Below are 12,749 nucleotides of genomic sequence, written 5' to 3'. Positions count from 1 at the left end.
CCAGCACTCGCCGGCTGCATCTTGTTTCTGACCCTGCGGAAGGCAAGACAGAGACCCCAGTGTGCGAGGCCTGGAGGAAGTGGGTCAGCACAGGGCTGTGAATGAGCCAGGCTGAGCCTGGCCTGGCCTGGCCCCTTATGGAGCTGGGCCTGTTCTCCCTGCCGGCTCTCTTCTCCTCCCCTCACCCCCAAAATAGCTCCTGAGCTGTCAGGCCAAGACCCTCCCATCCTGGGGGGAGGCGGGGCATGCTGCCCAGAGGCTGGCTTTAAATCAGCAGGCTCCTGGGGATTTCCACTCCCTGGCTGGAGGCACCACTGAGGCCGCCTGTCCACCGATCCACCGGTCAGTTAGGCCCACCCTCCCGCAGCCATGTCCCGGCCCCTGACAGACCAGGAGAAGAGAAAGCAAATCAGTGTGCGCGGCCTGGCCGGCGTGGAGAATGTGACGGACCTGAAGAAGAACTTCAACCGGCACCTGCACTTCACCCTCGTCAAGGACCGCAACGTGGCCACCCCTCGGGACTACTACTTCGCGCTGGCCCACACTGTCCGCGACCACCTCGTGGGCCGCTGGATCCGCACGCAGCAGCACTACTATGAGAAGGACCCCAAGGTGCTGCTTGGGGCAGCCCGGGCAGGGGGATGGGCTGGGGGCCCTGCCGGGGCTGGGAGAACTTGACCAAGTGGCAGCCCCTTCCTGGGGTCCGTTTTCTGTAGCAGTTTCCTGAGGTTGGAGGATGCAGGGGTCCTAGGTGCAGGGGGTGCTGGGCAACCCAGGGGGAGAAACGCAGCAGAAGCAGGTCCGGGGGTTCAAGTCAGGTGGGCCGGTTGCAAAGGCCCAGCACCCACTCCGAGTGGAGGGACTACTGGGGGTGGGGAACAGGAAGACCCCCGAGGCCTGGGTGGGACCTGAAAGAACGTGTGTGTGTGTGCATGCGTGTGTGTGTGTGTGTGTGTGTGTGTGTGTGTGGTGCTGGGTAGCAGGTGGTGACAGCTGGGGTAGTTGGGGCAATGGGATCAAGTGTCTTTTGGGGTCAGTGGTAAATGTCAGCCACCCGATGCTTCTGGAAATGGGTGGGGGAGGGGCAGGTGGGTGGGGCAGAGAGGGGTCCCAGGAGACCAGGCACCATCCTGGATCCTGGGGCCTCTCGGTCCCTCGCTAGGACTGAGGCTTGAGGGCCACGGGGAGCTGAGCACTGCAAGGCCATGAGTCACTGTGTGACCTTGAGCAAAGGACTTTCGCTGGGCTCGGGCTTTCCCCTGTCGGGAGCACTTGGAAGTGTTTCTCTGTGTCCCGACTCCCTGCTGGGCTGCTGGGAGGCTGGTGTGGGATGGAAGGGGTTCGCACCTCTCCCAAGCTCCTGGATAACCGAGGGCGATGTGGCCAGCCCCCTTTTCCAGATGAGGAAACGGGTTCAGAGATGTGCCCAGAGTCAGAGGACATGCTGGGATCAGAACCTCACCTGTTGGGTCTCAAAGCCTGAAATGGGAAGAAGGAAAATGGAGGCAGGGCTGGGACACGCTGGGACCTAGGAGCGGGGCAGGAGGGGCGAGAGGTGTAGGCCCGCGGGGCCCACCTGAGCGTTGGTTGGCAGCCCTGACCGCCTCCCCCTTGCGTCTGTGTCTCGGGCAGAGGATCTACTACCTGTCCCTGGAGTTCTACATGGGCCGGACACTGCAGAACACCATGGTGAACCTGGCCTTGGAGAACGCCTGCGATGAGGCTGTTTACCAGGTCGGGAAGGTGGGGGGTGGGGCCAACCTAGGGTTTGGGGGATGCCCCTGCGGGCCCTTGGCCCTGACTGCGGCCACACCCTGCCCCCTCTAGCTGGGCCTGGACATGGAGGAGCTGGAGGAAATCGAGGAAGACGCAGGGCTGGGCAACGGGGGCTTGGGCCGGCTGGCAGGTAAGCGGAGGGTCGCAGGGGGCGGGCGGGCACAGGATGTTTTGTGCCGGGTCCCTGACCCTCCCCTCCCTACACCCCCCTAGCCTGCTTTCTGGACTCCATGGCAACACTGGGCCTGGCTGCCTATGGTTACGGGATCCGCTACGAGTTTGGGATTTTTAACCAGAAGATCTGCGGGGGCTGGCAGGTGAGCAGCCTTTGGCCCTGACTTTGTGGGGACCAAGTAGTGACGGAGGGGACCCCCAATCGGTCATCCATCTCTGGATAGACCAGAACTGAACCCAGTCTTGATGAAAAACACCCTTGTTCCTCTGCCATGACCCCAAAGCCAGCTGGTCACTCCTGAAGCAGGTGGTTCACACCCGTGGTACCTCTTAAGCTCTCATGCACATGCACCCAGAGCCCTTAACGTACACCCTGTCTGGGCCACACGAGGGCCACTGCTCCTGCGCCTCCCTCCCACTGCCCTCCATGGGGTGAGTCTGGGTCTGACACTGCCTCCCTTTCTCCCCTGATCTGCCCTGTGCTCAGATGGAGGAGGCTGATGACTGGCTTCGCTACGGCAACCCCTGGGAGAAGGCCCGGCCGGAGTTCACGCTGCCCGTGCACTTCTACGGCCGAGTGGAACACACCAGCCAGGGGGTCAAGTGGGTGGACACACAGGTGAAGACAAAGCCAGGGAATGGGGAGGACTCGGCAAGGGAGAAGGGGAGGAGGAGGCTCCTAGGGGACAGAGGGGAAGGACCTGGAGGCCACTGGACCCACTGCTATTTTACAATGGAGGACACCAAGGCTCAGAGAGGTTAAGTGACTTAATCGCGGCCACACAGCCGGAGCCAGAAGAGGCTGGAGACAGTAGGGTCACCAGGGAGCCAGGCCCGGAGCAGAGCCGGGGAGGAGGAGCGAGGCTGCCCTGTCCCACCAGTGTCCCTCCGCTGGCTTGCTCCTTCTCACCCGCTCCATCCATCAGAGAATAATCATGGTGACTTGATGCCCTCGCACATCTGAACTGGGGGCTTGACCGGGAGCAAAACAACAGGCCAGAAAGGGGAGGAGGGGAGAAAATGAAAGCCTTGCGAGGGGGATGGACTTGTTCAAGGTCAATAGCAAGTGAAAGGAAGCCCTAAAGCCAAACCAGTGTCTGAGCTCCAGCTCAGTCAGGCCTCTTGCTGTGGCCGCAGGGCCTCGGCCCCCAGATGGCTGCACAGGGACCTCTAGGCCTTCAGACTCGGGCATGCGTTCTGCTGTCCACACAGGAGCAGCAGGGGCTGGGGTGCACCCGGCTGTCTGCTGCTGGGACGGCCTGTCCCTTCCTCAGAGCTACAGCTCCCGCCTGGCTCCCAGCAGGCTCCTTAGTGTTGGGAGGGAGGAGTGGATGTGCCACCAGCCCCACAGTGGTAGGCAGTTATTGGCAGAAATCACTGACCGGGAATCGAACCCGGGACCCTTTGGTGTACAGGACAATGCTCCTACTGACTGCGCCACACCGGCCAGGGCCAATCATTGGTGCTTGCTAATTGTGGGAGGTGGGGCCAGCAGCAGTCACTGTGGTCAACCAGGCATAAGCTCCTTGGATGGCCTTGGCCTCTGACTCCTCGAGTCGGGCCCCGGGATCTCCCAGCCCTTTCATGCGTCCAGTGTCCTCGAGGTTGTGCTCAGGCCAGGCGGGCCAGCGCGTCGCCATCACTGCAGTGGCCACCAGCAGAGCCCCACCTTGGGCGCTGGGCTCTCCCTGCCTCTTCCTCCCATAATCCTTACAACACCCGGCCAGGCAGAGCCGGGGGTATAAGGGACGCTGGGGGTGTCCTCTCTTTGTGAATGAGGCCCAGAGAGCAACGTTGAGGGCTGGCTGGAGGTTGCCCATCGTTGGGACTAGACTCTGGGGTTGGGAGTCGGCGCAGTGCAGGGACAAAGCCTGGAGTCCCAGCTCTCAGGGCCTCACGGTGAGACACAGCGAACGCCCAGCTCCTCATCCCCGCTGTGCGCGCAGGTGGTGTTGGCCATGCCTTACGACACGCCCGTGCCTGGCTACCGCAACAACGTCGTCAACACCATGCGCCTGTGGTCTGCCAAGGCCCCCAATGACTTCAACCTCAAGGACTGTGAGTTCAGCCGCTAGCGAGCAGCCCCCGCCCACTCCAACCCCTGCTTGGCCCGAGCCTGACCTTGTCCCCACTTTTGTCCTCCAGTCAACATTGGTGGCTACATCCAGGCTGTTCTTGACCGCAACCTGGCTGAGAACATCTCTCGTGTCCTGTACCCCAACGACAATGTAGGTCTCCCCCTGGGCTGGGCAGGAGAGGGGAGGGCCTTTCTCTGGTGCCCTTGTCACATCCAGGACATATTGCTGGCTGTGTCCTGTTTGTCACTCCCCCCCCACCCCGCCCCGGTTAAGTGGGAGGATGCCTGAGTCCTGGGGCAGCGGTTAGGGTGGGCACTGCCCCCATGACTACTTCTTGGTGGGGAAGACCCGGGGTCCTGGAGACGGGGCAGGTCAGGACTCAGGGACTGGGTGTCTGTGGGGCTCTCCTGACCACACCCACAGTCTGGTAGGCCTCCCTCGGCACCTTGACTCCCCTCTGCCTTCCACCGTCCCCAGTTCTTTGAGGGGAAGGAGCTGCGGCTGAAGCAGGAGTACTTTGTGGTGGCTGCTACGCTCCAGGACATCATCCGCCGCTTCAAGTCCTCCAAGTTCGGCTGCCGTGACCCCGTGCGCACCAGCTTCGATGCTTTCCCGGATAAGGTACCGGCGCAGGGAGGCGCCCTCTCCACCTGCTGTGACGTGTGCCGCCATCTCCCCTCCAGCCTCAGCCTGCCCCATTGTATAGAGGGGAATGGAGGCTGGTGGCTGGGGGTGTATGTGAGGGCATTGTGCTCTGGGTCCTCGATCAATAGGCACATGATCTGGGCTTCGGCTGCTCCTGCCCCACGGCTGCTCCCTGAGAGCCTCGCCTCCAGCTCAGCCCTAGCCTAGCGCTCTGCTGGGGACTCTGACGGGGCAAAGGTTTGGAGCCCAGCCTGACTCCCTGCCTGCCCCCCCTCCCAACAGGTGGCCATCCAGCTCAATGACACCCACCCCTCCCTGGCCATCCCCGAGCTGATGAGGATTCTGGTGGACCTGGAGCGGCTGGACTGGGACAAGGTGGGCTTCAGGGCCCTTCCGCCCCCGCCTGGCCCTCTGCCTCAGGGTCCCCTTTCCAGTCCGGGGGGTGGAAAGATGTGAGTGAACAGATGGCAGTGTGAGGCCCGGAGGGTGGCAGGGCCGGGCTCCCGGCTGCACAGTGTGTGTGGAGACCCTAGGGCTGAGGCCCGGGGATCCTGGGTCTTCACTCCTCTGCCAGGCATGGGAAGTGACGGTGAAGACCTGCGCCTACACCAACCACACGGTCCTGCCCGAGGCCCTGGAGCGCTGGCCCGTGCACCTCTTGGAGACGCTGCTGCCCCGGCATCTCCAGATCATCTATGAGATCAACCAGCGCTTCCTGAATGTGAGCGGAGGAGGTGTGGGCAGCGCGGGGCCTGGGACCCAGAGGGGGGAGCTCTGGGCATAGCTCTGAGGGTAGGGGCTGGGGCTGGGTTCCCGCATCTGGTCCTAGCTCTGGGCTCTCCTGGCACAGCGGGTGGCAGCCGCGTTCCCAGGGGATGTAGACCGGCTGCGGCGCATGTCCCTTGTGGAGGAGGGCGCGGTGAAGCGCATCAACATGGCCCACCTGTGCATCACCGGGTCTCACGCCGTCAATGGTGTGGCTCGCATCCACTCCGAGATCCTCAAGAAGACCATGTGAGACCCGACCCTCCGCTGGGCCCGCCCACTTATAGGCCCGCCCACTCATAGACACGCCCATTTGTAGGCCCGCCCCTCACTGCGCAGCACAGCTGGCCCTCCCATGGGTAGCATCGCTCTAACAAGCTCCCACAGCCCTGACCCCAGATGGCCCTCTCTCGCACACAGCAGCACCTCAAACCCCCAGGCCTCTTTCATCAAGAAACCAGGATAGGGACCCAGAAGGAGGCCTTCATCCCACAGGAGTGAGTGGTGACCGCCCCCCCACCCCACCCCCCGACATACACACTCCATTCTGCAGCTTCAAGGACTTCTATGAGCTGGAGCCTCATAAGTTCCAGAACAAGACCAATGGTATCACCCCTCGGCGCTGGCTGGTTATGTGTAACCCTGGGCTGGCAGAGGTCATTGCTGAGGTGAGAGGTCGCTGTGTGGCCAGTAAGGGTCAGCATGGGCTCCTGCAGGGATCAGCGGGGTGTGGTCATGTAGGTGGGTGACTGTGGGGTGTCCAGCGCGGGGCGGAAATCCTTGTTGCATTTTGTTCCCCAAGCCTTGCATGCACAGGCAGGAGAGGAACCACTTTCTTACTTGCATGAGGAAGTCCTCAGGGCCGGAGAGGCCCTGGCTGTGAAGGTCACCTGGAGTTTACAGTCTACTGGAGGGGTCACCAATGGGTCACATCTGCAGGGGACAGAGATTGGGAGCAGGAACGAGAGTCATTGCCTGTGTGAGGAACAGGCCAGGGGGAAGGCCTGCTGGGTCAGCTCAGGGTCAGGAGGGGAGGAAGATGGACGTTGACAGACCGCCGGGAAGCTGGAGAGGGAGGAGCTGTCTGCATGGATGGGGCTTGTCTGACCTGGAAAGGGACCCCCCGCCCCCCCCGTAAGGAGGACGAGGAGGGGAGTGAGCCTGACCCAGAGCCATCTTCCCGCAGCGCATCGGGGAGGATTACATCTCGGATCTGGACCAGCTGCGCAAACTGCTCTCCTATGTGGACGACGAAACCTTTATCCGGGATGTGGCCAAAGTGAAGCAGGTGGGGAGCATTGCAACCTGGGACCGCCCCCTTGTAGGCCCGCCCCCTATAGGCCCGCCCCCTTAGGCCAGGCCCGCCGCAGTGCCAGGCTGGGAGCAGAGGTCCTTCCGTGCTGGAGGGCCAGCCGTCCAAGTCAGGAAGGCCAATGGTCAGCTCTCCTGCAACCGCAGGCCACTGGTAGAAGTTGCATGAAGTCCGTGGTAGGAAAGCATCGGCGGCCCTCGCTGGAAGAGTGCTGACATTGATTAGCAATGTCTGCCCTGGTGCAGGCGTGGATGAGGTGGCCCTCTGTCCTCCACCTCCTGGGAAATGAGACTGTCGGACCTCCCAAGGCTGAGGCCCATCGGTGAGCTCCCCCCTCCCCTGCCTCCAGGAAAACAAGCTGAAGTTCTCTGCATATCTCGAGAACGAATACAAAGTCCGGATCAACCCCAACTCACTCTTCGACGTCCAGGTGAAGCGGATTCATGAATACAAACGCCAGCTCCTCAACTGCCTCCACATCATCACCCTTTACAACCGTGAGCTGCAGGGCCCCGCTCTGTCTCCCGGCTCTCCCTCCAGGACAGCGGTTCTCAACCTGTGGGTCGCGACCCCTTTGGCGGTTGAACTACCCTTTCACAGGGGTCACTTAAGACCATCCTGCATATCAGATATTTACATGACGATTCATAACAGTAGCAACATTACAGTTATGAAGTAGCAACGAAAATAATGTTATGGTTGGGTCACAACATGAGGAACTGTATTTAAAGGGCCAGAAGGTTGAGAACCACTGCTCCAGTACCTCCCAGCGTACCGCATGCTTCCTAGACAACATCTCCTTTGGCCTCGGGACAGCTCTTGGGACGTGGAATTATCCCCATTTTACAAATGGGCAAACTGAGGCTCAGAGAGGGGGAAGGGACCGATCTGAGGTCACACAGCAAGTGATTGCTCAAGTCCAGGCCTACTTCCTCCCAGCGTGGGCCTTGGCTGATGGGGACTGTCAGGAGCTACTACCCAGAGGGGAAACCTGGCCCACTTCATCCCTCTTTCTCCACAGGCATCAAGAAGGAGCCCAATAAGTTTGTTGTGCCTCGAACGGTGATGATCGGAGGGAAGGTGAGAAGCTGGGCCACAGACCATGGTTCTGGTCTTTTGATATCTGGGTTGAGGTCAGCCTTGGCTGTGTTACAGGATGGGGGTAGGGGGTTCGGCCATGGAGCTGACTCCAGACTGCGCCCCCACAGGCTGCCCCTGGGTACCACATGGCCAAGATGATCATCAAACTCATCACGTCCATTGGGGATGTGGTCAACCATGACCCGGTGGTGGGAGACAGGCTCCGAGTGATCTTTCTGGAGAACTACAGAGTCTCGCTGGCCGAGAAAGGTGGGGTGCCACCGCCGGGAACCCTAGGGAGGCTCTGATTAGTTTGGTGCCTGGAAGAGGTATTCGTTACCTCTTCCTGAGGTACTTGCACTCTAAAGAAGAATCTGGAGAGGGCAGTAATTAAACCATGAGGATGTCCCCTGAGCTCCCTGGCAGCATGGGCAAATTATAGGGGGGATGGGCCTTGTTGGTGTTTGTCACGTCACACAATGGAGCGGGGCCGGGGGAGTCCAGGTTAGATCCCAGATGTCCAAGAATCATCCAGAGGTTGGCGCCTGAGAAGGAGACTCAGTTGTTGAAGACTGGAGGGCTGGGGTGGGAGGGGCTTCGAACCTGGCTATGCCTAGGGCCAGCCTCCCTCGAGAGCACCCAGCTGGGGTGGGACTCTTCCCAGAGCTGACCCTGTTCTGCTGCTGCCCCACAGTGATCCCGGCCGCTGACCTCTCTGAGCAGATCTCCACGGCGGGCACTGAGGCCTCAGGCACTGGCAACATGAAGTTCATGCTCAATGGGGCTCTGACCATTGGCACTATGGATGGGGCCAACGTGGAGATGGCGGAAGAGGCAGGAGAGGAGAACTTCTTTATCTTCGGCATGCGGGAGGAGGACGTGGAAAAGCTTGACCAGAGAGGGTATGGGGGTCAAGAGTCTGTGGGCAGGAGGCACCAGGTGTGGCTGCTGGAGGGTAGGGTAGGGCTGGGAGCAAGAGGCATGGACAGGCTAGAGCAGGCTGCACAAGGTCGTAGTTATGCCACCAGAGCTCTGGAAAACTGCTGAGGTAACTTACCAAAGAAAAGGTTAATGAAACAGGAAAAGAAAGAAGTAACACAGGACTGAAGGAAAAGGAAGAGAAAATTATATCAATCCTAAGAGATCATATTATTTCTGAAATTGGAAGTAAACTAAATTCTTAGTTCCCTGGTAGCCACGGCAAAAAGGGAAATATATAATAATAAAAGCGTAATATGCTAATTAGACCGGACGACCTTCCGGAAGAAGCCGGGGCTGCGAGGGAAGCCTGGGCCCCGGGTGCCAGAGGGAAGCCGGTGCCGGCAGCCAGGGGAAGGAATGCCTACTCTTGCACGAATTTCATGCATCGGGCCTCTAGTAAGAGTATAAGAGTTAACTGTACTTATAGCCAGAAACACAGTTCTTTAGAGGAGACATTTCCCTGGCATTATGTTTTTTAAATTTATTTTAAAATATGATTTTTTTTCTTATAAAAGCAATAATGGAAAAATACAAAACCACAAAAAAACAAAATAACTGTCATCCATAATTTCATCACCTAGATTTAAAGTCACACTTCTCTTTTTCTATGTATATTTATATATGTGTGTGTTTTTTTCTTTTATTTTTCTTTCTTTTGTTTGTGTAATTTTTGAAAGTTAGGAATAACTTATATGTCATTTTGAATCCTGATGTCTTATTTAACAGCGGAGAGGCATTTTCCATGTCATGAAATAGTCTTCAAAAATATTTTAAATGATTGTGGAGTGTTCCATCCTATGAACATGTCATAACTTATTTAACCACTCCATATAGTTAGACATTACAGTTGATATTCCCTGTTGGTATAAATACCACTGTAATGACCAACCTTTTACATCTCTGGCCACATCGCCGATCATTTCCTTAAGATAATTACTAGAAGGGGAGATGTCGGAGCCAAATTATTTTCCAGAAAGTTGGTACCAGTTTACCCCTACCAACAGCCTAGGAGAGCTAGCATTAAGTATTGAAAGGCATTTCCCTGTGAAGCCTGATCCTTCAGGTTCAGACTTGGTCCTTGGGCCGGGCGGGAGACGTGACGTATTTCTAGCAACATGTGCAGAACTAGGCTCCAGAAGGACAATTTTGGCTGCAGGATGGAGAATGGACGGGAGGGAGCAAAGTGCAGGTGGGGGCCCGTGTGGGGACTCACGCCTTAATGCTGGGAGAGTCACGGGCAGCAAACCAGCGCTGGGGATAGATAGGGAGTAGGGACACTGTTGAGGAGGTGGCCTTCGTTTCTGGTTGGAAGAGGGGAGGGGAGGGAAGAGAGGAGCCTGGCCTTGGGGATGCGTTTGAATCCTGGTGGCTGAGAGATGGATTGCGCTGCCTCAGAAAGGCGAACGCTGGAGGCTCCTCCAGGACCCGAAGGTGAGGCGAGGGTTGGACTTGAGAGAGCAGAGGGGAAGGCATTCCTGGGAGCAGCGCTGGCTGGAGATGGGGGTGGTATGTGACACTTCTGTCTGCCCTCCCCATGCCTCGGTTTCCTCATCCCCATAAAAGGTGATGAAAAGCTGAGCACAGAAGGAAGAGGGCCTCCGGGGAAGGAATCAGTGGCGGCTGCAGGGAGGGTGGGAGCAGGCGGGCCCTGGGCCTTAGGGCTTCTGGGATTTTCTCCGGAGGAAGAGCCAGGACCCCTCTCCTGGGCGCTGACTGCGCTCTTCCCTGCAGGTACAACGCCCAGGAGTACTACGACCGAATCCCCGAGCTGCGCCAGGTCATCGAGCAGCTGAGCAGTGGCTTCTTCTCCCCAAAGCAGCCCGACCTGTTCAAGGACATTGTCAACATGCTCATGCACCACGACCGGTGAGCCCGTCGCCCAGGGGGCCTGGCAGGGGGCGCTGCTGGGCTGAGCAGGGATGGGTGTGTTAGGAGAGCGGGGCAGGGCTCCCTGGGAAGCAGCATCACTCTCCAGGCCCCCAGGAGTCCACCAGGACAGGATGGGCTCGGCCTTGACCTCAGGGAGCTTCCTGCCTGCCATTCCCCTCCAGGTTTAAAGTCTTTGCAGATTATGAAGACTATATTAAATGCCAGGAGAAAGTCAGTGCCCTGTACAAGGTAAGGGGTCCTGGGCCAGGGGCTGGCAGGGCTTTGGTGGCCCTGGCTGGGGGGAGGCGGAAGGTGGGGACCCCACCAGCAGAGTGAACCCAGAGTTCCCTTTTTGGCCTGTAGAACCCGAGAGAGTGGACACGGATGGTGATCCGGAACATAGCCACCTCCGGCAAGTTCTCCAGCGACCGCACCATTGCCCAGTACGCCCGGGAGATCTGGGGCGTGGAGCCCTCCCGCCAGCCCCTGCCAGCCCCTGATGATCTGGTCTGAGCCTCCGGACCAGACCCCAAACCTGCTCCCCCCCACCCCAGTCTGTTTGCAACCCCTTGGGCCAGCCCCAGCTCCTCCCGCAGAGGGTGGGGAACTGGAGTTAGATGCTCAGCCTCTTCCTGAAACTCTCACTGACTCCCAGCCCGAGGTCACACCGTCCATTGTGGCTGAGGACACTGCTCCCATCCTGTCTTCGGGCTTCCTGCCCCTCCTATTTATGGGTCTGACCAACCGTACACCCTCCTTCCCCCCCAATAAATTGATTCTCCTTGGGAGCCGCCTTTACTTCTCTCTCTGGTGGGAAATATTTTTAGCTCTGGGTGGGCACGGCAGCAGCTGCGCAGTCACCGTGGCTTCCCCCACCCGCCGCAGGTGCGTCCCCTCGGAAGGAGGGGGCGGCCCACGGAGGCAGGGCCTGGGACTCTCCGGCCCCTTTCCCCACGTCACCCTCCACGCCCCGCTTCCCAGTGCCGTGTCCATACTAGGTCAGCGGCCTGCCAGGCTGGCCGGGGGCGGGGCGCCCGCCTGGGTGGGGCCCCCCGGGGCTGGGAGTCGGGACTTGGGCTGAGGATGGGGGACTGCGGAGGATCCTCGCAGTCGGGGTGAAATCGGGGAGGGGAGGGACCCGCGAAGGCCGGTGCTGTCTTGTCTCCGCCCTCAGCCCCGCCCCACTGCGGCGTTTTAAGGGTCTCTAAGCCGGTGCTCTGCTTGCGCTACAGTCGGGGGAGGTTTGCGTGGGGGAATTCACAGACCCGCGCTGGGCCAAGCTTGCCCCCACCCCACTGTGGGGGGACAGGAGCAGGAAGGGCCTGCTCCCGGGCCTCACAGGTTGAAGTGTGGGGCGGTCCTGACTCCCCGGCCCTGAGTCAGGGAGGGGCCAGCGTCGGGAGGCAGTTTTGGGGCGGGTGGTTTCACAGTAAGTGTGTTTGAACCCACAGTCCGGAAACGGTTACCGGTTCCCCTAGGCCCCGCTGGTGGGGACCCCAACCGCCTGCGGCTGCCCCTCCCCAGTTCCTCCCTGCCCAGGCCTCCGTCTCCAAGCTGCGGAGAATCCACGCGCAGCTCGCCGCTGCCCCTTCCCATCTGGCACCGTGGGAGCCAGGCTTCCGGGGCCCCAGTCCCGCCTGTGAGAGTTGGAGCTCCCCCCACATCCCCAGACAGCGAGGTCTCGTCTCCAGGTAGCGGCGCTCTCATCCTTCCCTCCCACAGGGCCTCTCCTCCCCAAACGCGCCCATCTTGCTCTAGCCCCTCCCCCGGGCTGTCACCCGGACCCGGTGCCCCGGGCCCCCATCTCCGCCCGGCCCGTGCCCCGCTGCCCGCAGGAGGACGCTCGGCCCCAGGTCGGGGCAGCCCCGTGGGAACGGTTTGTTTCGAAAACAGGAACCGGGCCGGGGGGCTGGGCGGGGCGCCCCTTCCCCACCGCAGTCCGCTTCCTGCCCCTCCCGGCTTCCTCTGCCCAACGCCAGGCGGGGCGGGGGGCACAGGGGCGTCCGGGCTGGGGGAGCGCGCCCTTGGTTCAGTCCCCCCTCTGTCCCGCCGTCTGCCTGACCGCCGCT

General features: G+C 60.1%; 2 protein-coding genes across 2 annotated transcripts in view; both read left to right on the top strand.

Moving 5' to 3' along the window:
* Positions 1-11,478, top strand: PYGM (glycogen phosphorylase, muscle associated). The gene is made up of 20 exons (XM_006104315.3): positions 1-612; positions 1,633-1,734; positions 1,828-1,906; positions 1,990-2,093; positions 2,438-2,569; positions 3,897-4,008; positions 4,096-4,178; positions 4,506-4,649; positions 4,956-5,048; positions 5,248-5,394; positions 5,524-5,687; positions 5,992-6,106; positions 6,625-6,726; positions 7,100-7,247; positions 7,772-7,830; positions 7,959-8,100; positions 8,525-8,732; positions 10,543-10,677; positions 10,863-10,929; positions 11,044-11,478. The coding sequence occupies exons 1-20, from the start codon at positions 370-372 to the stop codon at positions 11,191-11,193; spliced, it is 2,529 nt and encodes an 842-aa protein (XP_006104377.1). The 5' UTR covers positions 1-369; the 3' UTR covers positions 11,194-11,478.
* Positions 11,479-12,477: 999 nt separating this feature from the next.
* Positions 12,478-12,749, top strand: part of RASGRP2 (RAS guanyl releasing protein 2) — a gene marked incomplete at its 3' end in the record, with an annotated part of 12,779 nt that continues 12,507 nt past the window's right edge. The window contains 1 exon segment of the mRNA XM_023745637.1: positions 12,478-12,556.

This window comes from Myotis lucifugus, unplaced genomic scaffold (assembly GCF_000147115.1).
Source record: "Myotis lucifugus unplaced genomic scaffold, Myoluc2.0 scaffold_562, whole genome shotgun sequence".
Classification (NCBI taxonomy): Eukaryota; Metazoa; Chordata; class Mammalia; order Chiroptera; family Vespertilionidae; genus Myotis; species Myotis lucifugus.
Note: the sequence above shows the minus strand (reverse complement) of the source record. Positions and strands in the feature narration are given on the sequence as shown.